The sequence below is a fragment of the Nesoenas mayeri genome (assembly GCF_963082525.1).
Source record: "Nesoenas mayeri genome assembly, chromosome: Z".
Taxonomy (NCBI): Eukaryota; Metazoa; Chordata; class Aves; order Columbiformes; family Columbidae; genus Nesoenas; species Nesoenas mayeri.
The window spans coordinates 14,975,634-15,000,024 of NC_137542.1; the positions used below are offsets into that span (position 1 = coordinate 14,975,634).

Below are 24,391 nucleotides of genomic sequence, written 5' to 3' on the forward strand. Positions count from 1 at the left end.
TCAATTTTGAAAGGTAAAATACATACAGCTATTTCTACTTGTAAAGCAATGGACTGATTGTAAGTAATAGCCTAAAGTATATTTATCAACTTCCACATGCAACTCTGAAAATAAATCCCATCAGCATGCAAGGCAGTCTGCAAGACAGTGATTTCTACAGGGTGCCTTGGAATTTCAAAAGCATGAGATTTTTTTAAAAATCCATTTTTTTCAAACAAAGTGGATTTTAGAAATGAAACTTTGTCACAGTGTTCCATCTCAAAACCACCTTTTAAAGTCAGCATTATTTTCAAAGGTAAGATTCACAGAACTATTCAGCAAGAACTGCTAGTGGCAAGCAAGTAGCTGAATGTCCTAACATCCAACCAGTCTAGCGCGTATTTAAAACGTTTGATTTGGTGATCTGTGTCCCCCACCAGTGATGACAGGAGTCATAGCTAGATGGGACTCAGGTCCATCAATAATTTCCAGCTTTTTGATGCTAACATCTCACTATGGGACTAAACTCAATCCATGAATGCAGTTAATGAAGTTCCATTTAGAAAACATTATGATACATTAACAGGTTGGCATTTGGTCTTGTAGGACCCAAGTTCCCTTCTGCATCCATGACACAAAGTATCTCCAGCCTGGTTGTTTTGACTGCAGACAGTCAAAAGTTAGCAATACCTATTCCTTAAGGTCTATACTGTGCTTTCAAGCTGTCTCCAGTCATAAGAACTGCTTGATACTTTCTGGCTGGTTATTACACCACAAATATGTACCACACAACTTCTACTGGCTCTCAGGGGTCCAAGAAATACTGTAAAATGAGAAGCACTGTCTCCATAAATATCAAATAGTGAGAAAGTACACATTTCAGAGCCCTACAGAATGGTGTTAGAATCACCCAACAGTTTGATGGTGTGGTCTGAGGAGAGTCTGTCCATATTAGAAGGTTTTGGTTTTGTACATACATGTAGAATATTCTAGGTTTTGAAGGTTTCTTTTTGTTTTTAAAATTTCTTTCATTCATATATCCTCACATGTGATTTTTAATATTTTTGGTAATAAAAACTCAAGGCAAACCAAAATATAAGCAGAAACTGCAAGGAAACAAAAAGAAGAAAGCAAGGGAAGTTTTGATTGTTGTGTCTTACAACAACTAAAAAGCAAACAGAACCAGGAAAGTCCACACTAAGAACTCCAGCTATGAAATACAGATACATCACAACACCTACCTGGTAGAACCATGGGAAGACTTGACCTTTAGGGTGATAGCGGCTGTTCACGATACTAAAGAGGGTTTCTGTGACCATAGAAATCCAGTGTTTTGTGGGAAGAAAATCAGGTTCAGTCTGCAAAAATCAAACCCAAGTATTCATTGTTATATTTTCTTAAATCAGGTCCTACCTGAACAGAAGCTCAGCAGCTGATGTTCCACCTCTGATCCATCAGGAATGAGATTATTTTGTCATTCTTATGTAGAAGAAGTAGCATCATTTTGATCAGGTACTATTCAGTGAAAGCAGAAATGATGAGAAAAGAGGCTGGCTGGGTTTCAGTGTCCACTAAAACTCTATCTCATCTGTCAAAGCCAACAAATAAATGCCTTAGTCATTATGATCCTTGTGAGAAGGTGCCTACACACTGGCTGGTTTTGTATAGATCACACAGCAGCTACTAGATGGCATTCACTGAGCAGGGTGAAAGTTGAACTTCAAAATATGAAGTACTTCCTATCTATTCACCAGGCCCCCAAACACCTAGTTGTATTGTTTCACTATAGTCACTAAGAGTAGAGAATCTCTTTCCCAGATGGACTCACCTCTGGCATCTCTTCAGTGTCTGAGGAAAGGCTCCTTTCATATTTGGCTACAGCAACTGCAAGACCAGTTAAGGCAAAAATAGAGTTGCCTTTCACCACTGGGCTGTCCCTGGACAGAAAAAAGCAAACAGTTAAGAAGTGTAATAGAGATGCAGGCAACAAAACCTGTATGCTCAGCACAGGAAAGTTATGCTACAGTGGTCCAGGAGGGAAGGCCCTTGCAATGAGCAAGTTTATTTGGCTGTCTTCTAGCTCAGAAAAAATTTATTCCATTTCATCTTCAGGAATTAGAGAAGGAACAGGAGGGAGAAGCATTTCAGACTTCTTTTTCTTGTTTGTCTTTTATATAAAGAGTAGCACACAGAAATTTGTAGAAAACCAGAAGCTTGTTTCCACCATAATGAGGACTGCCACCCTGCAGAGCAAGGAGCACTCACAGATACACAGCAGTTGGTCTCAGCTAGTACTACCTCTACACAGGATAACACAAAAATCTCTTCAGAGAATACTAGACAGGCAGGTGCCACTTCACTGCGACAGCATCTGTTCAGGAGATTTAGAAGAGCAGCCATCACTGAAATCTCATCTTAAAAAAAGAGTTTTGAATTACTCCCCTATGCTATGAAAACATCATGGACAATGACAGGTTTCAAGGAGTACTAACTTCTACCACAGTGAAAACCTTTACTTTTAAGGAACTCAATAAAAAAAATCTGTCACCTACAAATAAGAGAGAGAATATAGCTGTGTTCAGTTTCATGAAAAGATAGATGTCAGTATCCCAGTTATTCCCAGAAAAACTTACTGCAATTTAATCCTGATGGAACTCTCTTTGTTGTTCTACAATAGCAGCTGAACAATACTAGACCACTTACAGTCTAACACAATACACTACACTTTTTGCATCAGTCTTCCACTTCTAAAAACTTCCCGAACTCTGCTGTAACAATACACTTACACTGCAAATTCAGGCATCTGTTCCAGATCCAAAGATCTCTTTTTCACAATAAAAACATTTTCTGGGTTTCTGGTTTGTTTTTTAAAATTTAATAAGACACACAGGTCTTAGCAGAATGTCACTGACCTCTCCTGTTTAGAACACTGAAACTATTTCCTTTCAGATAAGGGATACCTAAAAATAATTACAGCTTGGTGCTTATATAAGTTATTTGAAATCTCCCTGTATTTCTTGCCTTAAGCAATTTCCTAATCTATGTATAGAACATCTGTTCTGAAAAGCTACATTTCATTATGTATCTCAGAGAGAAACTTCTAAATCTACACACTCATGATAGCTGAATGCTTTAAATCTAATGAAGGTAAAAATCACTGTCCTAACAGAAAATCTTGCTGCTGTTACCTAAAGAAAATTCACCAGTCCCTCCTAAGTTAGGCAATGCTTCTACCTCAACTAGTTTTTTCTAATTAACTCCTATAACAAAAATAATAAATTTAATTCTGAGACACAGAATATGATAAAGTTTATTATTTTGTTCCTGCTTTAGTTATCTCTTTCTACTACCTTGCCTTAACACTGCTATTAATTGAGTAGCTAAAATATCAAACAGATCTTCCAGTTTGATCTCTCTTTAGCCAACTCCTTCAAGATGGACTAACATGCAAGGAAATGGAACAGCTGGGAATATTTTTAAATATCTGGACAATGATAAGTTAAAGGAAAAAGTTCAATACTTTATGGAAAGTCTTAGTTAAAATCTCCAGAACTCTTAACTCACAAAATATTTCAAATTAGTCTTTTATACATTTACAAGAATACCAATGTTGAAACGGTCCATGAGATTTCACTGTAACTCTTTCACTGACAACATCTTTATGATTTAAGATTTTATAACTATTTGTTCTTATGAGGATTCACTATTTCTGACACTTTTGCTAACCTGGTGCCAGTGGCCAATTTCAGATTAACCAAGGGCAAAGTGTAACAGGAAGCTAGCTGCCAGTGGACAGTGAAAGGAAATGAAGTCAAACCACTGTAGCAGGCTGTGAAAGAAGGTTAAGAGACCTATTGCTTCCCAAAAGCCAAGTGCTAATTCTAGTAGCAAATGAGCATGCCTGTCACAATCTGAAACCATGTAATTTTCTGCTCTTCGGGGCATACTGGTGCAAGAAAGACACCTTAACACAAAGTGGGACAGCTCTGAAGAGCCAATACTCAGCTAAAGGCCAACTAGCTTCCAGATAAATGATGCTTCTTGAGGCAGTGTACTAGTTAAAAAAGGAACAGACTGATAGTGCATATAGCACTAACCAGGCTTTAATCAAAACAACAGGCATCAGCCTTTCTAATAGACAGAGTTAGTGGTAAAAATCTCAAAGCATGAAGTGTAGAAGAGTTCCTTTCCTGAACAGTAGTCATGTGAAATTATGGAATGGGCAGACAATCAAATGCAGAAAATAGTATCTTATATCTTCTGTGACAAAAGATAAGTCATTCTCATCCGAAATAGATCAGAAGTTCTTACTTGGAAGCGCCTTTGATGACGTCCGTCAACATATCTCTGACCCTGCAACCGAAACAGAATTAATTTACACCATTTTCATTATACTATAACACAAACTCGGCTAATTTCCCCTTATGGCTTATGCATGTCCATTCTAGGTTAACACCTATGTCATTCAGCTATCAGAATTCTTAGCACAAATGAATCACAAGCATTAAACTGTAGAATGGCTTGCATTCCACCCCATATTTCTTTATGCTCACGTGCACTACCAATGTTTTATTTTAAAGGGCTATTATTTGACTTCATGCCACTTTTTGTAAAATGTAGGTTCATGCAATAGCCATAAATCTGTCCTTTGAGCTGTTACACATAAGTTTCCAGATCACTGTGCTATGTCTTAGCATAATAAAATGAGAATATTTTACAATGGACAATCATAACAATTTGTCCAACAGTTACTACACTCCTGGAAACCACTATGGGAAGTTACGCTACTAGGCAGTGTAGTAACCCAAATCCATTTAAATGAAAGCCATAGGAGTAGTTACAATTTCTTACACATTACTGTAGTTGATATATAATAGGCTACTTCTCTGCACTTGTTTAGTTCTGCATTCATACCAAGACAGAAGCAGAACTGCAATGAATCTTCTATAGGGCCATGTTTGGGTGAGGAAAGTGATCCTCTATACTACAATATATAATACCATCCTGCCCATGACTGTTATCCTACAGAAAAAAAATACACTCCAATCACAGGTCCACAGCATGTAATTAGAATATTAAAAATGTATGCCTTGTAAAATAGGACCATATGTTATAAGACTGAGTTATACTTAGGCTTTAAAAGAAACCTACTCAGGTGTTCCTTCACAACCCCATTGTTTTTGCATACAGTTTCATACCCACCTACACTGAAAACACACCAAGTTGGCAAATACCAATGCAAAAATGTGCAGTACTTATGCAAGAAAGCATTAACACTAAAGTTTATACCGAGCTGTCTACAATCAGGTTGCCAGATGTCAACACAAGTGCTTAACGGGTACTGAAGTTAGAGCCCTGAAGCACCAAGCAATCAAGGGGGAAACAGGAAAAGACATGAAAGCTAATACCAAACCCCCAGTTCACTTACTGCTTTTATTTCTCTACTGTTGTAGGAAATTCTGTTCATTTTTGACATAGCTTACATTAACACTATATAGGAAATAGCAGGAATAGGTTCAGGAGAAATCTACAAAAGGAGCACTGGTTTAGGCATTCTCACCTGGAAAATGTTTTTCCTTCATAGCCTATCATAAAGAGAAGGAGCAGAACAACAACAGAAAATTGCGCCACTACTACATAAAGAACCTCTTCTACAATACAATGTCATTCTGGATCTTACTATGAAACTCTCTAATCTAGAGTTAGTCGGAATAAAACAACAGACACAAAGTCTGTATTGCTGTTGAGTGGGACTCAGTTACACCTTTTTGTCTGAAATAGGCAAAGAGCAATTAAGTTTTGTTTGTATATAATTTGTTTCCAATGCAGTTATGCACAAGCACAGAAACCAGTATTTATACTGTCCATGGATAAGTAGTTCTTTCTCTTGATAAAGCCTCCCACTTCCCACCTTGTCTCCCTGGCCATTCACATATATGGCTGAATCATGAGACACTCCTCAGCTCACTGAAACAGAAGCAGGTGAGGATGTGGATCAGCGTGTGCATCACACGCTTGGCTTTAAAGAACACCTCAGGCTTGACACTGCCAACCTACTGTACAAACTGAGGTGTGTCTCACTTCACTACAACATACATCATACCATGGCTTACATTTCCTTTAACCAAGCCATTTTCAGTGAGACAGCTCACTTAGTGAGTACATGTACATTTTGGTCTTTATATAATCCTTCTGCTTAACCATGACACAAAACAAATACAGTTTTCCATTCCTGCCAGGTGCTTACCCCACAAACTTTCAGACCCTGTAGAAGGGAAGGTACCTGTGAACCTATGCATATGGGAATCCTTACAGTTACCCCATAGTCTCTTTCTCTGGGCTCCCCCTCACCTTGGCCATTGTAACCAGTGTGGTATTTTTCCTGGTGTTTTTTTTCTTATTTTTCTTCCTTCATTAATACTAATACAGTCTTTAAACCTGCAAAACTAAAGGCTTTGAAGTCTTGCTCTCCTCTGTCCCTTCCCTTGCCATTACAAGCGATCAGGAGCAGACAGGCACTTCCTTACCAGAGCCAGGCTGTAAACTGTCTGTACTGCACGTCTTCGGGATCCTCTTTTCCTTGTTTTAACTGCAACTCCAGCTCTGCCTGCCTCCCCTGCAGAATTACAGAGTAAGTCACACATGGATCTTACATGGCCAATCATAGTAAGATTTCTTCAGAGAACACTTAGATAACAGATGTAGCATTTCACTGGAGGGCTAGTTCATAAGTGAGCTTGACGGGTTTTTATATGCATTCCCATTGTTATAGACAATATATTAAGTAAAGGAATTCATGGCACAAACAGCCACAGATACTAAGACATATCTCCTAGTCCATGCAAAGAGCCAAGTTCCCTTGGGAAGGGGTACAAGAAGCAGGGAATGAGATTTAGAAGCCTTCTGGCTAAAATCGATTCTAACAGGAAAATATCACTTTCTTGATTCACTATTTAAAGCGGAATTCCTCATCTTTTTCCTTTCTATGACCCAAGTTTCCTGTCACCTCCCACAACAATTCTTTCAGTTCCTTAAAGGATATGATATGGATTCTGGCCTCTAACAATTGTTATCTAAACATACTAAGCAGCTTTACTTTCATGTTCAGAGCCTTTCAGAAACAAGTCTGGTAAATGCCAAGCTTCTTGTGAATTCTTGCCTCAGAGGGGAAGCAAAATAGCAAAGTAATTACATGCAAGCAAGAATGACCCCCTCTGTAGTTATCACTGAAAATTACAATTTGAATAGCTGCTGCCTGCTTGTAATGGGGCTGGCTTGGCTTAGAATTTGATATTTTTCTGGTGGCCAAGATAAAATTTGTTTTGAAAATGTTAGAGAAGCATATGTTTGCTGCACAGCAAAACAAGGAACAGTCAAAGCTTCCAGAATTCACTTAGCAACCTGAGCTGCTCATACTGAAAACAGCTGATGTGGCCTGGAAATACAAATAAATAAGCCCTTCTAGCAGCACAAAGAGAGCCTTGTAGAAGGTAACCACTTGTTAAAATATTTTTTAGATTATTTTGCTGTTGAAAAAGAAATGACACTACATTACTCTAGATATCAGGACAGCTAACCTAATGAAAGAGAGGTTTTAAGATGTCTCCTAATCATGAGATAGGGTGGAAAAATCAAAAGATGAGTCTCTCACAGTGCGAGAGTATTACATCTGATCAGACAACTTCTGTGTAATGAATCATTTCTTGATAGCTTCTGTCTCTTTTGTGATAGTAATATTACAAAATTCCTACCCAAACTGATAGGTTAGACCTCTAGCTAAAATTTAACATTCAAAAAATTCTAAGAAGTGACACATTCTGCAACATGACACAAGAACAAGACTGCAAGAACCTGAACTGTAAGCAGAAGTTATACTTCTACACGTATCCCAGATTGTGGTGTCATTAACTAAAGACTTGCTTTTATTTCTTTTTCATATATTTTACTATTAAACACCTCAAGCTTTATTTTTAAACTATTGTATCTTGCATGGATGCTCTTGCTGGTAAAAATAAAACTCACATCACTTGACTGAGCATTAACGTGCACAATATTATGCATCTCGAAATTACCTGTAGGACTGCACTGTAGGTTCGACTCATAAATCCTAACCAGGACTGTGGCAGCAGTATGGAGCGGTGCCATTCAGAAGGTTGAATGTTAACCTGTTCAACATACCAAAAAGGGTAGAAGTGCTTTACATTAAGTCTAACATATGCAGAATGTATGTTCTCCGGCCTGTGATTTGCAATCAATCATTTCATCACGCCCACAGGACATCACCCATGGCTATAGGAAACTAAAACGATAATGTACTTTGCTCTCCTTTCTGGTTTTACCCACAGCAAGTTACTTTCAGCTTCATTACCCAGGCCAGACAAAACTGGTTGCTTGATGTAGTTCAACAGATAATTGATCCCAGAGAGAGCACTGGAATTCTATGTGGCAATAAATCCAACATTTAGTAGCACCAATAGACAAAAATAAATAATAAAGATGTGTGCAGTATATGTTTGTCATAGTTTTTGTAAATCTTAGGTGCTTCAAAAAGTTTTAAACAAACACTTAATATATATACAAGTAGATGACTACCTAAATATGGAGGAGATAGTTCAAAAAGAGTATCCACAGCTGGGGTGTATACAACCACATTCAAGTACATAGTTCAGATCTCCTTTAAGGAAAGGAATTGTTAAAAAACAAAAGGAATCACAAAGTTGTTTTTTTTTTTTCTAGGAAGCACCAGTATATAACAGGAAGCAAACAAAACCACCTCAAATAGTTTAAAGATATATGCAATGGCTTTCCCCTCCTGCCTCCAAGTCTTGCCCAGGTATGATAGTCCCAGCTTCACAACACAATAACTCAGTCAACTACATAATCTGATGCATAGGCATAGACTTTTCTCAGGAGCCCAACACTGCTCTCTTCATTAAGCACCACAGCTAATTGACTTTTTCAGAGCATGTTGAAAAACAAAAATGAAGTGATCTCAGTAACAATCTAGCCCTTCAGTAGTTAAATGAAGCAGCAACAGGAGTAACTTAAACAAAACTGGTCACAAGTTCAAGGCCACCAAGAAAGTTTTTCCAGGCATCCGGGTCCTACATGATATATGTACCTCTTCCCCCACAATTTGTGTGTTATGCAATTTATAAATCAAGATATATTATTTCACAAAAAATGTGTATTATAACTAATTAGAAGAGTCTCTGTTTCCCCTGTGTCCATGACTGTCTTAATTGCAGCAACATTTTAGTAAAGTAAGATAGTTCACGTGTTCTCTCTTTTTAAACTGCTGTGTTTTCAGACCCACAAATAACATGAGCTCTGTAATTAAAATGACGGATGTGTATTGTTATAACTCATCATATTCCATGGTGGACATACAGAATTGATTTTTCTTGCTACCATCCAATTATTTCTACTGTCTGCCCCTACCAGAAAGACAAAAAAGCATCATCACAACCTTTTGGACTTCATTGGAAGTAAGTTATTTAATCTCAGCAGTTTCCAGGGTATTCAGTTTTTAATAAAGGAAAGTGAAACATGTCAGGTTGAGGAGAGTTGGGATATACTAAGGTCTACACTTTCGATTTCTAAATTAAAATAACATGCCAGACTCCCTGAGTTACGGAAAAATCCCTTGAGTTATGATCAAAAATTGTGCAAAGCCCACCTGGAATAAATCTTGCCAGGCTTGATCCCAGAAGGTTACTATTCTTCCTTTTTATTCCTCCTATTTTATCATGGAGACCAATCACTGTTAACATGTAAAACACTCCATGTCTCAAGGAATGCAAAACCCTCCTTTCTTCACCAAGTGCTCCACTGGCCTCCTCTGTACAGAATGGTTAACCAAGATAAACAGCTAAACTCCCGTGCCCGTTAATTATCCTCCTAAGTCTTCCTGCATCATTTCCTCTATTTTATGCCCGTACATAAAGCAGTCAGTATTATTTCTATACAGGGATTTCGTAACAAAGGATTGTGCTAAAGCTTCATGCCCACAGTCTGTGGTGAACTCAAAACAGTTTTGAGTAGGTACTAATACATCTATACAAGTAAATAAAATCTAAAAATCAACAGAAAGGGATCACCTACTCCAGCTCACAGCCAACACAAATACACCTTGCAAAAAAAACCCAAGAAATTCCATCTGTAAATGACTCAATAGCACTAGCCCTTCCTTTTTTGCCAAAATTTTATTCCCATACCCCTCTCATCTCTACCCATCAGTTCTTCCAAGAAGTCAGCAAACAGCCAACCCTCCAGTCAGAATAGTTTGCCTTAGGTTCTCAAGGCATCTGCAGCAACTCCAGTCTTCCCCTTTGCCTCTACTCTGAAACTATTTTAGACCTGTGCATTTAGAATAGTCTGGTCTCATGGTGATGTATGAAATTCACCACGTAATCCACACTTGTGCACCAGAGCAAAAGCAGGCCTTCAAAACACTTCAGGACCTCATGCAGGACATATAAAGCTTGAGGTATACTGTAGCATTTAAAGCAACCAGACAACATGGTCTAATCAGAAACATACTATTAGCACCTTGCACATTTTATCTAAAATTTGCAGATGTGCTTGATAACCAGCAGAACTGCTGAGCAGCCTTCAGTTAATTTTCTTCATGGCAGTAAATGTTCTGCAGGTAGGTGGAATGAGAGAAAGCAAGAGGGAAGAGAACATCCTCACATAAGACAGAACACTCAAGTAAAATTCATCTATGACTGAAAATGACTGGATGTGGTGCTGAGGAATATCACATAAGCAGTGCTGACACCTGCTATTTCAGCAGAGGAAACCAGCAATCTTTACTTCTCTGTCACTGAATACACAATGAGAACAACAACTACATTAAGCATTAGTGAACTAATACTAGCGAGCATAGACAAAGCTGACAGTAAGTGAAGTTCAGATTGTTTTGGATGTGCAATCTATGTGTAAGAAGACATTGGGCAGGTGAGAAGCACAGAGAAGAAGGCTAAAGGGACTTCTGAACCAATGACAAGTGGTTATGAAACCCTGCCACAATGGTCCTGGGATGTTCTTGGGAGGCAGCATAGCCAGATCAGGCTGCCAGGCAGTTCTCAAGGGAAGAGCTGCAGCCTGACATCTGAGGCAATAAGAAACAGCATGAGCTAGGAGCTGGCAATCTGAGCCTGTTGATGGATGATTAAGAAGGACACATCTCCCTGAAAACACACAAGCATAGCCTGTCTTGGCTGAAACCCAACACAGGGAATGCTGGCAAACCACAGAAGACACTACTCCTGTACTTCAGCACTTCTGAATATACATGGCACAAGTTCTGAGTGCTTCTACAAGACTGAAAAATAATTTCAAATGAAATCAGAAGCTCATTTCTTCTCTACAGTGCACTCTTCAACAAAAATCAAACACCATGGCAAGATCTGGATGGACTTTCTTTCAGCACTGGTGTCTTTGTGCTGCAGCAGATCTTTGTATACCACTCACTTGTTTTGCACTGATACACAGCCAGCAGAGGGCACACAAAAACTTAGGGAAGAGTGAAATCGAGCATATTTCTATCACTTCCCTAAGTATCCGAGATAATACTGTTTACAGAACGTAGAAACTGTGATATCATTAATATTTATGGCCTATCTTAAAATGTGCTGGAGAGTGGGAAGAGTGGGAATCCCTGTAAGTTCTTGTACTATATGTAACAGGTTTACACCCCAATAGCCCTGCCAATTCACATGGTCCCTAAATTCAGCTCATCTCTAACAAATGTGTGGCTCTGAAAACATGTACTAGATAATACTCAGATGTCAGTGAAATGTGTAGTCATGTATTTAATGCCCTTCTCACACACGGGACATAACTGCAGCTTCAGTGACCTCATAAATAAGGCCAGTATTACAATATCCATGTCAATCAAAGAGTGAAATATCTCTTTTCAGCTCAGATTTTGCTTACAGGCTCTTTTTAACATACTTGCATCCATAAACTTCAAAATCCTCCACCCAGCACTCCTTTGTGAGAAAAAAAAGATGCCTTTCTCCAAGGAGCATTAGACTGAGGAGGAAAGCAAAGATCTGGCAATAAACTTATTTCCTATGTACTGTTTTATCATTGGAGGAGACACATTGAGTAAATTCAGTAGTAGAAACCAGCACAACGTAGTTCATAATCTGAACCACATCCATTGAAAGACCTAGGCACAGAGAACACACTACAGTGAATTATTTTCCAGAAAATCCCATTATTTTCTCTTCACATACAAGGTCTGAATAAGCCTTTGAATCTCTTCGGAGTATCGAAATCAAACCATGAAAGAAATGTACAAGAAGGGGCTTTCTACTTTAGTGCTCAAAGATGTATGCTATCCCAGCATATCTATTGAACACAAAAGAAAAGTAGGGGATGCCTCTTACATGATTATTCAGAGTGATTAACATGATTATTATTTGTAGAGCAGTATTTAATACTGTACAACTCACTGCTGGCATCCAACTTTTAAATTCTGCCCATAAATATTACTAAGATTACTATATTACTGGAGCAAAAGAACTGTGCTGTTTCCAACACAAAGACAGCACATGAGTATTGAGAAGCATGCAAAGCCAAGACCATCCTCCTTTATTCTAAAAACACTGCATAGTTTCACGCTGCCAAAGACACCGTCTACCACATCTGTGTCCCAAAAACAGAGTGCCTCTGTGCTTTTTGCATGTAGCATGAACTGTTCCCTTCAACCCCACTAAAGAAAGAAAAGACGGGTAACTAGCTGAAAGCCTAATAACTTTAATCCAAAACATACTTTTACAGAAGTATCAAAACATGGTACATGATGTGAACATATGTGACTACTCATCCTCATTCATCTTCACAACAGAGATAAGTGAAGCTGGTAAGAAATTATCCCTATGAAGTCCTAGGAACAATTACTCCAAAAACTGAAACAGTCACAGGTAATTATTAACTAATCTAGTCCAGGTCACTGTGATAAACCTCACGGATCTCCTGTATTGTATGATCCAGGCAGCTGCAGAGAAAACAAAGAAAACCCATGTTCTACGTTACTTCCGAACACTGTGACTACAGTAACTTACATGTCCTCTCAAAAGAGAGGTTAACGAGCTCTGTTTAATAATAAATCAAACAGCACATCCTCTTTTCTGGGGGAAAGATGATCTTCCGCTTTCAAGTAACCAGTGACCAGTAAGGAGCAATACAGCACTTCGAATGCGCCATTGCTTTCTGAACATATGTTCTGCCTCCCATGAGACACCAGTTCAAACAACATCCAAAAACCTTTCTGCATCTTAATCTGATCCTGCTGACAGGTATTATAGCTGCATCCATTCCCTCAGCTGGAACAGAACGTAGGAGATAGAGTATGTCTGGCTCATTACAGTTTACCAGTAAATTACCTTTTCACTGTTGTTACTGTTAGATTTGAATGGCAGATATGTTATTTATATGTTTTATAGCCTTTTAAACACACAAGAAGAAATTTCTTTCCTCCGCATACAAAACTCACGTAGCACCTTTTTTTTTGGTAGCAGAATCTCAGGTATAACATTTAAACATAAGGAATCTCACAAAAATTAAACTAGTCACATCAAGCCCCTCTCCTATGCCTCAAATTTCAGAAAACTCAGTGTAATAATATCAACTAAGTATATGCAGATCCAGACAGATATGCAACCTGAAGGTTCATATTCTAAAGATGGGAGCATAGATAAAAATCACTGAAGAAGTAAAAACATTTTTATGCCAGTATGGCAATTATATTGATGACTGCTAATCCCTAACTAAAGATATGACAACTGTTGAGGAGTTTTAGCAAGCATCTATTTATTTTATCTCTATCTTCCAATTAATTGTAATTTCTTGGTGCTTACATTCACTCCACAGTTTTCTCAGAGCTTTATGCTGACTGCAGTCGTTCAAAGGCAACTTTCAGTCTTCTTTTTAATGAAATGCTTCTTAAAAAGTCACATAAAGAGATAACCCCCGCCCCAAAATAAAAAGGAGTCAAAGCAGTAGAAAAAAAGTGACATTATGGTAGTTTAAAACCCCTAAAAAAACTGTATGTGCTGTGTTGAACTCTGAAGCAATGAGTTTTCAAAAATACATTAATTTCTATACCCACTGCAGTGAGAAGATGAGTCTCGGCCCTACTAACTCAATTTTCTTAGACCAGTACTGCTATTTGATATCTTTATAGCTTAAGCTCCCTGTTTTTATTGTTAAACTCAGCTCTGCAGAAGAACACTGAGGACTAAATAAACACTAAGGCATGAAATTAAGTTAGATGACCACAGGGACTTGCTTCTCTTCTAGCCAACGACCCAAATACTTTTCTCCTGACAAGCTTAACTCAAACTGCATCTATGTACGAAGGAAAAAAAGGCACAAAAAAGGGTTTTTTCCGTCTTATAAAGCAGTGTAAGCTGAGAACAGAAATACTATATATATTTTCATCAAAAGTTTATAGCTCTTGCGAATTTTCCCTGAAAGGCACAGTTAGGATTGTTTGAAGATGTCTTGTGTTTAGGTTTATCTTTCAAACATGGATTTTTTTTTTTAGTTTTACTACACCTTGAATTAATTGACTTCGTAAAATACTGAGATACTTAACAATATTTCTGTCTCCAGCCATTGCTATGTATTCACTACATCCAATGAAAACCCACGCTTTGTCAACCAAACCATTTTAAGGTCGTATTACTATGAAGGTAGCTTGTCAGCACAAGTCAATTTTTGATGTGCTGTTGGATATTATAATCACTGCTTGCTGTTGGATATTATAATCACTGCTAGTACACACGAATTTTATATATATATATATGTATATATGTGTGTATATATATTATTTTTTTTACCAGAGATTGTATTTGGTGCTTTAGTAACGGAACAAGTAAGTGTATACAATGTCGTATTTTAGAACTGATCTTCATCCCACTGGAATTCAGCTTATGTGACACTAAAACATGCCCTTTATTATATTATAATTATTTAATTAATATTATATTATAATTAATTATAATTATATTATAATTAAATATCTTTTCCTCCAGAACCTCTGCCACTGAACCCAGGTGCTACTGAATGAAACATCTACATAGAAGGCAGAGCTTTTCTTTCTGGATGCTGTGCAAAGTCATGCTTCATTCGTAACTCATTACTCTAAATCTGCTCCTCTGACATGTTATGCAATATCCTTGTGGACTTCCCCTGGTGCTCTCCACTGAAGCATCCAAGTAGTTAGAAAATACTCATTAATTTACTTGCACACTCCTGTGATGATGAGGGGTATTATCTCCAATTTCTGATTTCATTTTAGCAGTAAAGATGTCAAGATAGAAAATATCTGTTAAATTGTTTAGATATCATAAGACTTGTGTTTAAGGGTGTTGTTTCAGTATTTTATAATTTTTACTAGTTTGAGAGAGGAACTTGCCAAATGAAGTACTTCATAACCCTGTTGACTCTGCCTTCATAACACAGCCCCAGGAGGGATTTCTACACTTCAGTCCACCTGCTGCAGACTGGCTTTTGTCCTTGTACCACTTGGTCTTGCTTCTGCTGGGATCCATCTGGTGTCTCTGTGGCCACAAGACATGATTATTACTTTTTGTGGCTTTTGAGTTCAGAAGGACCACAATTATAAGATATTATATGACAGGTAAAAATTTTATGTGTATGCCAGCACATGGAAGCATTTGAGAGATGGTGCAGAGCTGGAAGCCTGCACTAGCTGGAAGCAGCAGCCACTTTCAGCATGGGACACATATCACATTGCTTGACTGGAAACCTCAGGCAGACAGGTTTGCTAGAGAGGGAACTCACTTGTTTGCTCCAAAGAGACTGAGGGAGTGAATCAGTATAAAAGCAGCATGAACAAAGCCAGGAGGGAGCCATGCGGGTGCGTCCCAGGTTCAGAACGTAGCCCCCATGCGCTTTCCACTGCAGACACCTGTGTTATTTGTCAGGCTTTCGGTTTGTAAAGAGAAAACTCTCCAAAGGCTGTGCACGCAACATTCCCACCCAAATTCTGTGCTGTACTTGTTTCGTAACAGAAAGTTTTTGGTGTAAGTGATTTTATTAGAATCATAAAGGAATTTCGTAGCAGGTAGGCTCCAGGTCTATTGGGTGTCAGTCACAAACCAAAATCAGGACCCAGACACACTCTCACCTGCAGCCCATGTCTCATTCTATCTCCTCCAACTTCTGCAACAAGTATAGTATGAGTGTTAGATTAAACACTTGCTTTTATTATGCAGTTCTGGTTCACTGTGCTCTGAAGAAAAGGTTCCTCACTACACAACAGCATATGATCATGTTATCTTCATGAGCACCAAAGTGCCTACATAGGACAGAGAAAGTAGGAGTAATGGGACTGTTTAAGCTTTTCTGTTCTTTAAAAGTAGAACAAGAATCGGTATTGCTGTGGGGTGGGGGGAAAAAAAACAAACAAACTTTAAAATGTCCAGATATTCATTCATTGTTTTTATTTCCTGACATACCACCGAAGAGTCTATCTAAATTTTACACAACTTTTTTAATTGTTATCTATGCTCTCTTGCTCCTGTTAGACTGACATAATTAATACATTCTTTTTTATGTCCTGTGAGCAGAAACTTCACCCTTAGATGCATGTAATTAACCTCTGCAGCAATACAAAATGACCATATCAACAGATTTTTTTAAACTTTTAAAGAGATTAATACACTACTTCTGTTATTAACTGCTCTCATTGACATAAAATTGGGAAAGGAACAGTTATTTCCCTCGATCCAGTTTAACTACTTATTTTGGTTTCCTGCTTTCCAAAATTTTCAAAGATCAACTTTCATGTCAACCATAAAATTACTGTAATTCTCAACTCTCTGAAAGATTTTGTTGCAAGCACTTTATTTCCTGTAATCATTAAGTGGGAACTTCTTTCATACCCTTTTTCCAAAACTACCACAAAGCTAACTGCATGGTTTCAGTGGTGTAAGCCTAACAGGGCAGGGAGCTTAAACATTTATGAGAAAATAAAATACAAAGTCTTGGCAAGGTGTAGATGCCACAGAGTCCGATCGTTGTTCAAACCTGCTAGTCACCTACATCTGAGTACACACAACAGGTGTAAGGCAGGTATCGTAGTCTGCAAGGCAGATAAAGGCAACGGTCAGCTTCTGTTTGTTCTACTGATCTTCAGAAGAGGTACTTCGGCAGTGAACTCTTAAAAAGAGGTATTCACATGTTCAATTCAAGTTACTTGTCCCACACAGAAACTTTTAGTTAAGACACATTCATACATGCCATTGCCAGTCGATTCTAATTCCTAGTTGACATAAACAAATGAGGTAGTAAGGCAGGGAAGGCAGCATAACACTTCTGAGAAGGGAAGAAAAGCCAGTGGATTACCTCGTGAATAAGGGCTACCAACATTTGTTGGAAATTGCGTCCTCTGCTGGCCAGAAACCGAGGAATAGGCTTTCCGTCTTTGCCCATATGGACTGGAAGGTCATAACACAACAACATGCCAGCTTGAAAAGGGAAGGAAGGAGAAAAATAGGTCAATACCAACACGAATGCTAATAGTTCAGAAGTCCTCCGCAATTCAGTGGAGAACCCAAAACAAAGTTAATTTAATAAAGCCAACACCTTAAAAGCATCCGTAAGCATATGCAACTGACATAAGACACCTTGGTTTCTTAAACTGATTTACTCTCAGAGTCACAGAAATCTTTGGGTCAAAGCATGTAGACTTGTCTAACTTCATGAAAGTGACAGCTTACCTGCAAGGCCTGGTGTCATTCCTGGTTGTTTGTTCCTCTCATACATTTTTAGCAAGAAGTTTGGAACACCTGCCACGGTCTTCCCATGGTCTGAGCGTGTGGTCCCTTCTCTCAAGGCAGAATGATACACACCACGGGGCATGTTGGTCATCTCCTGTTTCACAAGTGACGTTGCAAACTCTTCAAATGCTGGATGAAGTGCAGGAAGATGAGGACAGAGGAAAAGGAATGTCAAACAGAGCCTGATGACCGAGAGACCAAAAAAAACCCATAAAACCCAAAATGACACCTGCACTTCAGAGGAGATATGCTTAGATAAACTAGGGATGACACACTCAGATGAAAGCTCAAGGTCAAAGAACAGAGAACTCTTCATAAATCTCCCTGACACCACACTTGCTGCCAGTGCAACTTCAAGAGGCTCTGAGGAAGTCATGTCAGATACTAAGGCTGAGAGGAACAGTGGCCGTAACTATTCCATGAGCTGTTGATTGCATTTACTGCTATGCCAATAACACTAGCACATGCTGACAGAAGGACAATTAAAAATAAAATTGATTTTAACAACATAGTGAAAAATATTGTCTCTAAAACGAGGTTGTCCTTAAAGACGTTCAAAAATGTACAATGCAAAAAGAGTAGATGCGAGAGAGCATGCCTATATGCAAACTGGGGATACAGAAAGTATTACCTTGATTTCTGTTACCATAGCAGTACAAATTGTTTATTAAGTTCTGTGCTCTCAAGCTATGCATTTTACAGTCTAACCAGCTTTAAAATTATACAGAATTACTATAAAGTTATTGTTCATTTGTGAAGTCAATCTGAGAAGCCTTTAAGGCATACGTTGGAAAAAATGGCTGTATTTCTGTATGTACATATACATGTGATTGCATGGCATTTGTTACCACATTACAGAGTGCCAGCTTTGTACCTTGCAAACCTGATACATTTAAAAGCCTATAGTGCTTTTGTTATACAAACAAGTTAAGGGGATTTATAACTGTTTCACACTAGGTTTGAAACTTTGGCATACAAGTTTCCAAATTGCATATAGGCCTGCTTTGACTAGGAACTACAGGACAAAGGAGACAAACGGGCACTTGCTCATCCTTTCTGGGTCCAAGAAATACATATGGCAGCTCAGAATAAAACAGTTTTACACTGGAACTTCTCCACATTTCCTGTTTTCAGCAAGTTCCCATGATTTTCAGCAATGTTCTTTCCTCATTCAACTTCATAGTGGAGAGCATGTCTAAATGTGACAGGTTTTTGTAGCATAGCAGGAAGAGCACCTACATCTGAGCTTTTTTTTCTCCACCTGTAATGTCAATATTCTTCAAACAAAAACTTCAGAACACAGCTAGCAATTTTCACTACAGTGATTCAATCAGAAACTATAAGTCTTTGTCCCCAGTCCTCAACATGACATACTCTTTCAACAAAACTAAGTTTTATTGACATGAAAACACTATCCGCTGACCTGCTATACGATTTTACAAGAGTTTTTTTTTTGTGTAGGGTGGCTGCAGCAATAAAGAAGAAATCCTCTGAAAGAGAATAGCTCCTTCTCTGCCAAGTTCATTGACAGAGACACCCTAGCACAAATACCACTGCTGTCATATTACTGCACTTGCTAGTTACGACGAAGGACTTAACGCTTACAAGCCACTCAAAATCAATTATTCAGGCAACAGATACAGTCCAAGGTTCTAGGTTGATAGATGTAACTCAAATCACACAATGTGGACAAATTTAATTAAACACCCAGCTGGGCAGCAACTGCTGGAATATCACAGTTTAATTCTACCAATCAGTCTGAAGGCTAAAAAAAAAAAAAAAAAAAAAAAATTAAAAAATCACAGGAACAAAATTCTTAGCATCCTTCCTGCAGAGATATACTTCTTAATAATAAAGTTCGGACCACAGCTATTATTGTTTGTTATATGAGATTGTTTTTAATTCTCTCTCTACCGGGTTTCAGGGAAGTCTAAGACATCAAGAAAGAAAAACTATTAAAAAATAATATGGCTGTCATACCCCTTTTTATACACTGTGGACTCTAATGCTTTGAAATAATATGGAAACTGAAATGACAAATCAGTTTTAAAGGAGTTTAATAGAAAATATTGCCTAAAACTTCACTTTCGAATATGCAGACGGCTATAGTAAATTGGAATCACAGCATGTTCCAACCAACTACCATAGAAAGTCTGCTTTTACTTGTTTCCTTATTTTTCCTCAGCTCTGTTGCAGAAATAGGCCCTATAGATCTGTTTGTAAGCTTGGACATTTTCTTCCCACAGATCTGCGGACAGCACTTGAAAAAAAGGCAACCAACCACAATTCAACAGTAATGCCAGCACCAAGCCCACCTTCTGGTTGGAACCTTTTAACTGTAGCTGCCACAGCATTAAGTGTCCAACTCTACAGGAAGAAGCATGCGGAGGCTGAAAACCCTGAAGATTTTCCTCCTCTTGCAAGGACTAAAGAAGAAGGAAGGAAGGAAGAAAAAGCAGCAGCAATTCAGAGTTTAAAGAACCAGCAAGGAAAAGCAAGAAGGGAGATCTCACAAGCAGCAAGATAACCTTCCCTTAGAAGCTTCAGCTGATTTGGTGTGCATCAACAAGGACTTCGGGGGAAAGTCTGAGAAACAAAAACTGTCTTCTTAAAAAGCATCTTGGTCCTTCTCCTTCTAATTAGTAAGGAAGCAGTGAATTAATCTGAATAACGTATAACAGCAGGATTCCAGCAGGTGAGATGGCACAAATTCAGCTTCAACAGAACTTTGTGGCTTTTGGTCTGTCTTGGACGTTGTCTCGTGAAAGCAGTTTCGCACCCTTTCAGTGGAGCAATCAATTCACAATAATCAACCCTGTCAGTCACTCAAGTTTTTGCTCAACTGTTCTGTATTCTGTGTTAACTAACAGTGTTAGAAGACGAAGACTCCCCTGAGGGAAAAATCTGTTCAGTGAACGTCTGAGCTGGAAAAGCTATTTGCACATTTGTTCTTATATCGGTTTGTGGTAGCTGCATCTTTTTATTCCAGCTGTTGTCTCTGAAGTCCATTTTGGTTTGCCATCTTCTTGTTACGTTGCCTGTCTCAGCATCCATTACACAGCTTGAGTTTTCTGCCCAGATATATCACTCTTTGAAGCAGGCTATGGCAGTCTTCACGAAGCTGCTAGAACTTACTGGTTAGTGCACAGAGATTCTCTAGGCAAGGCTGCACATAATCCAGACTCCAATGCATGGCGTATTTTAAAAATGGATCTTTCGAGGAGCCCTCACTGCAGGAACATACTAGAAAATACCACTACTATCTCATGGCAATGTTTACCAGTTACAATCACACATCAAGATCCCAGGCATGCTACAAATAGCGAAATAACAATGCCTGTGTCCAGGCACCAATGTCACAGTCTTCTTACATGAGGTGAAAAGTAGCATTAATGAGAGGAACCAAATAAACATTAAAAATCCCAAATACTAACAGTGATTCTACTGTACAGGTGTCAAAACAAGTGCAGCAACCAGAGAACACCTGTTGAAGCACACTTCGGTATCAATATGCATCACTAAAATTAAGCATTAAGCATAGCAACTAGTATCTGTATAGATTAAGTAGATTTTGTATAGAGCTTTCTTTCAATACTATTAATACACTTTATGAAATACTAAGGTATTGGTTGTGTTTGGTTTTGATTTTGGGGTTTTTGGCGGGGGGGACGGGGTTGAGTTATTGGTTGGTTGGTTGGCTGGTTGTTTTTTTGGTGGGTTTTTGTGTGTTTGGTTTGGTTTTGTGTTTTGTTTTGTTTTGTTTTTCTCTTGAGTCTGTGCTGGGCTAAAATACAGAGCTGCCTTTAAAAACATCTGCTCGGTACTCCCTATTGAAGTTGCACTGTGATAAAACAATGAGTACTTGAAGCAAATAATAAGCAACTGGCTTCTCCTACAGGACAGATAAGGATTCTTAATTTATGTTTTAAGCATTTTTTCTATCATCATGACCTCTGACACACTGTCCACCTGAAAATGGGTTGGGAATTTTTCCTTCTTCTGAACTTTTACATTTTTTCCCGTAATTTGGTAAGATACTTTCCCAGAGGAAAAAAAAGAAAAAAGCTGCACTTGAACATGACAGTCCATAATAAGAAAGCTGCATGTATGTGCAGTCACTGTGATTACAAATTTGCACAGTAACCTCAAACACTGAGTATATCATACCTCCTAAAACACAAGTTGGTGTTAGAGACAACAGCTTGATATATGAAGAACCTGGAACAAAATTATCTGCCTCCTTCTCTTCTTCATCTTCATTCATGTCTGTGTCCTCCAGTGGGTCAACTACTGGTCGTGCCTGAAAGATTGAAAAAAAGGAAACGTCAGCACAGAATTCCAAATCCTCATTATCTTTCATGATTCTAAGGGTCAAGCAAGTGTCAAAAATACTAACTAAATATGATAAGTTCTCCATTTCATTAATTTGAAGTTGAAAGAATATAAGCTTTTCTTCTACCTGAATGAAAGGCAAAACTGCTTGATAAAAATCACATGGCTGTGTAAATCCGTATCTCTAATGTTAAAATTAATCTTGACACTTACAGTCTGAACTTACATTGCTAGAACTTAATTTTCACTCCAATTCCTCTTCAATTAAGAGTAAAAAAAAAGTTTTATATTGGTATTTCAATATACACATTCGGTTTCAGAATTTTAAAAACTGCAACATATTTACAATTATTTCAATGAAAACATACTTACTCATTTTCTAATGACTGCAAAGTAACAGCACTAATAATATAAAGCTACATACTACTGTGAAAGATTTAGTATTGCAAAAGCATTTAGAGATTTCCCTCATTCTACCTCGTGCTCTTCTATGCAGAACACATTTCTCATGTATAAGGTTTATCCTGAACTCCTCTCACCAATTTATATAAAGGAAGTACATGTTTTAAAGTAGCTTATTCCAACCTTTTCATAATAGCAAATTACAACACACAAATGGAGTTAATCTTGTAAAAAAACAGTAAAGAAAAACTTACATCTTTACGATGCCATAAAGTACCAATGGACTACTGATTGTTGCCTATTCTCACTGAAAAGGTTATTGTAAAAAAAAAAAGTCACATGGATGACCTTATATGTTCACTTTCTTGCACTATTTCTTTTTGTAAGGTTATTGAGTCAACTAATCAGAGTGAAGTTTTTGAGTTTAACAGCCCTCTACATACTTGCAGAGCTTTCCAACAAGCACCTTGATTCCTCTCTGTCTGCCTTTATCAACGAAAAAGTAAAAGGTTATGCTGTAAAAGTTCAGAACAGAAACATGGCAAGTGTTTTCAGCTTAATTCCAAAAACAGGACCTACTTTTCAACTTGACTTGCCCATTTCAGGAAAAAAGGCACTAAGCATGAGTGTGACTGCAATGGATGAAGCAGTAATCACAAGAGCTGCTTAGTGTTAAGACTCAACTGCAAGCATTAACTAAAGAGCATAAAATGCAAACTGACTGTCCAAAAATAACCTGCTGATTGAACTAAGAAGTAAAGCTACCTTCTCACTGCTTAGACCTCACTCAGGCTCTATTTGTGCCTTTCTTTCCCCTCTTATAAGTCTTGGTTATGCTTATCATACATAATATCATCCCATTCCACCAGCAGGATCTCATTTCTTCTGTGAGTCTCTGACGGTTGTCTGGTAGAGCTGGCAAAAGGCCTTGCTTCCCTTCCAGGAGTATACAACCCATGTTAGATGTCCTTACTATTAAACATACAACATTGATACCTGTTCAGGAAGATGAAGAATTTTATGTTCTTCAGGACGAAACGATGAGAGTGATTTATAGGCCGAAACGGCTACAACAGCATCCTAGAAAATTAACAGGAAGAAAAGAAAATCACAAGCACAGCATATGGTATTGCTGCCTACTGGACACTCCATGGAAAGAGCCTATTCAATAAGCACTGAATACTGAAAAATACTTTAAAACAATGTTTTCCTGAGGCATGTACTCTCAATTTATTACTTTATATCAACTATGCAAACTAGCACAACCAGTTATCTAGACTTGATAGAAAACATTCTGATTGCTACACTCCTTTATTGCTGTGAGAGTAGTTTATATAGAAATATTTGAGCTATATTTAAACTCAAATACTTTGGTTCCACCAGTCCCACCGTGATGATGGTCCAACATTCCCACTGTGTTACAATACCCCACCAAAGAATTGTGTCAGTTGTCACAGCTGCAGCTTTGCCAAGAACGATTCACCATGTTTAGGCTGAAATTTACCAGTGGAATCAAACTAGTTTGTGTTACTCCTTGGGAGTGGCAGATACCAGGACCATCAATTACCACTTTTCATGTACATTACATTGCTTCAAAAACAGTGTTATACAGTCAGCGACAAGAAAAAATTACTATTAGAAAATGAGATTGCTGACACTGTTAAGTTCTATATCTTTCTTTCAAGACAAGATTAACAGTCAATTGCTGACACCAGGAATTAACGTTTTCGGTTGTATCACCTACCTTGTTTTGTGTGTTGTTCCAAAGGAAGCTGATAACTTGAGCTTTGAATTTCTATAAAAGCAAACAAAACAGGTATTTAGAGTTACTTTAACCAAATAAGCAGTCAAAA

General features: G+C 38.0%; 1 protein-coding gene across 1 annotated transcript in view; it reads right to left on the bottom strand.

The window, feature by feature from the left end:
- FOCAD (focadhesin) overlaps positions 1-24,391 on the bottom strand; it is a gene marked incomplete at both ends in the record, with an annotated part of 103,951 nt that overhangs the window by 27,712 nt on the left and 51,848 nt on the right. The window contains 10 exons of the mRNA XM_080362336.1: positions 1,221-1,337; positions 1,808-1,916; positions 4,291-4,332; positions 6,507-6,595; positions 8,052-8,144; positions 17,371-17,492; positions 17,745-17,933; positions 21,972-22,104; positions 23,535-23,618; positions 24,283-24,333. Coding sequence (XP_080218462.1) covers positions 1,221-1,337; positions 1,808-1,916; positions 4,291-4,332; positions 6,507-6,595; positions 8,052-8,144; positions 17,371-17,492; positions 17,745-17,933; positions 21,972-22,104; positions 23,535-23,618; positions 24,283-24,333 — 1,029 coding nt within the window. The remainder of the gene's footprint in view (positions 1-1,220; positions 1,338-1,807; positions 1,917-4,290; positions 4,333-6,506; positions 6,596-8,051; positions 8,145-17,370; positions 17,493-17,744; positions 17,934-21,971; positions 22,105-23,534; positions 23,619-24,282; positions 24,334-24,391) is intronic.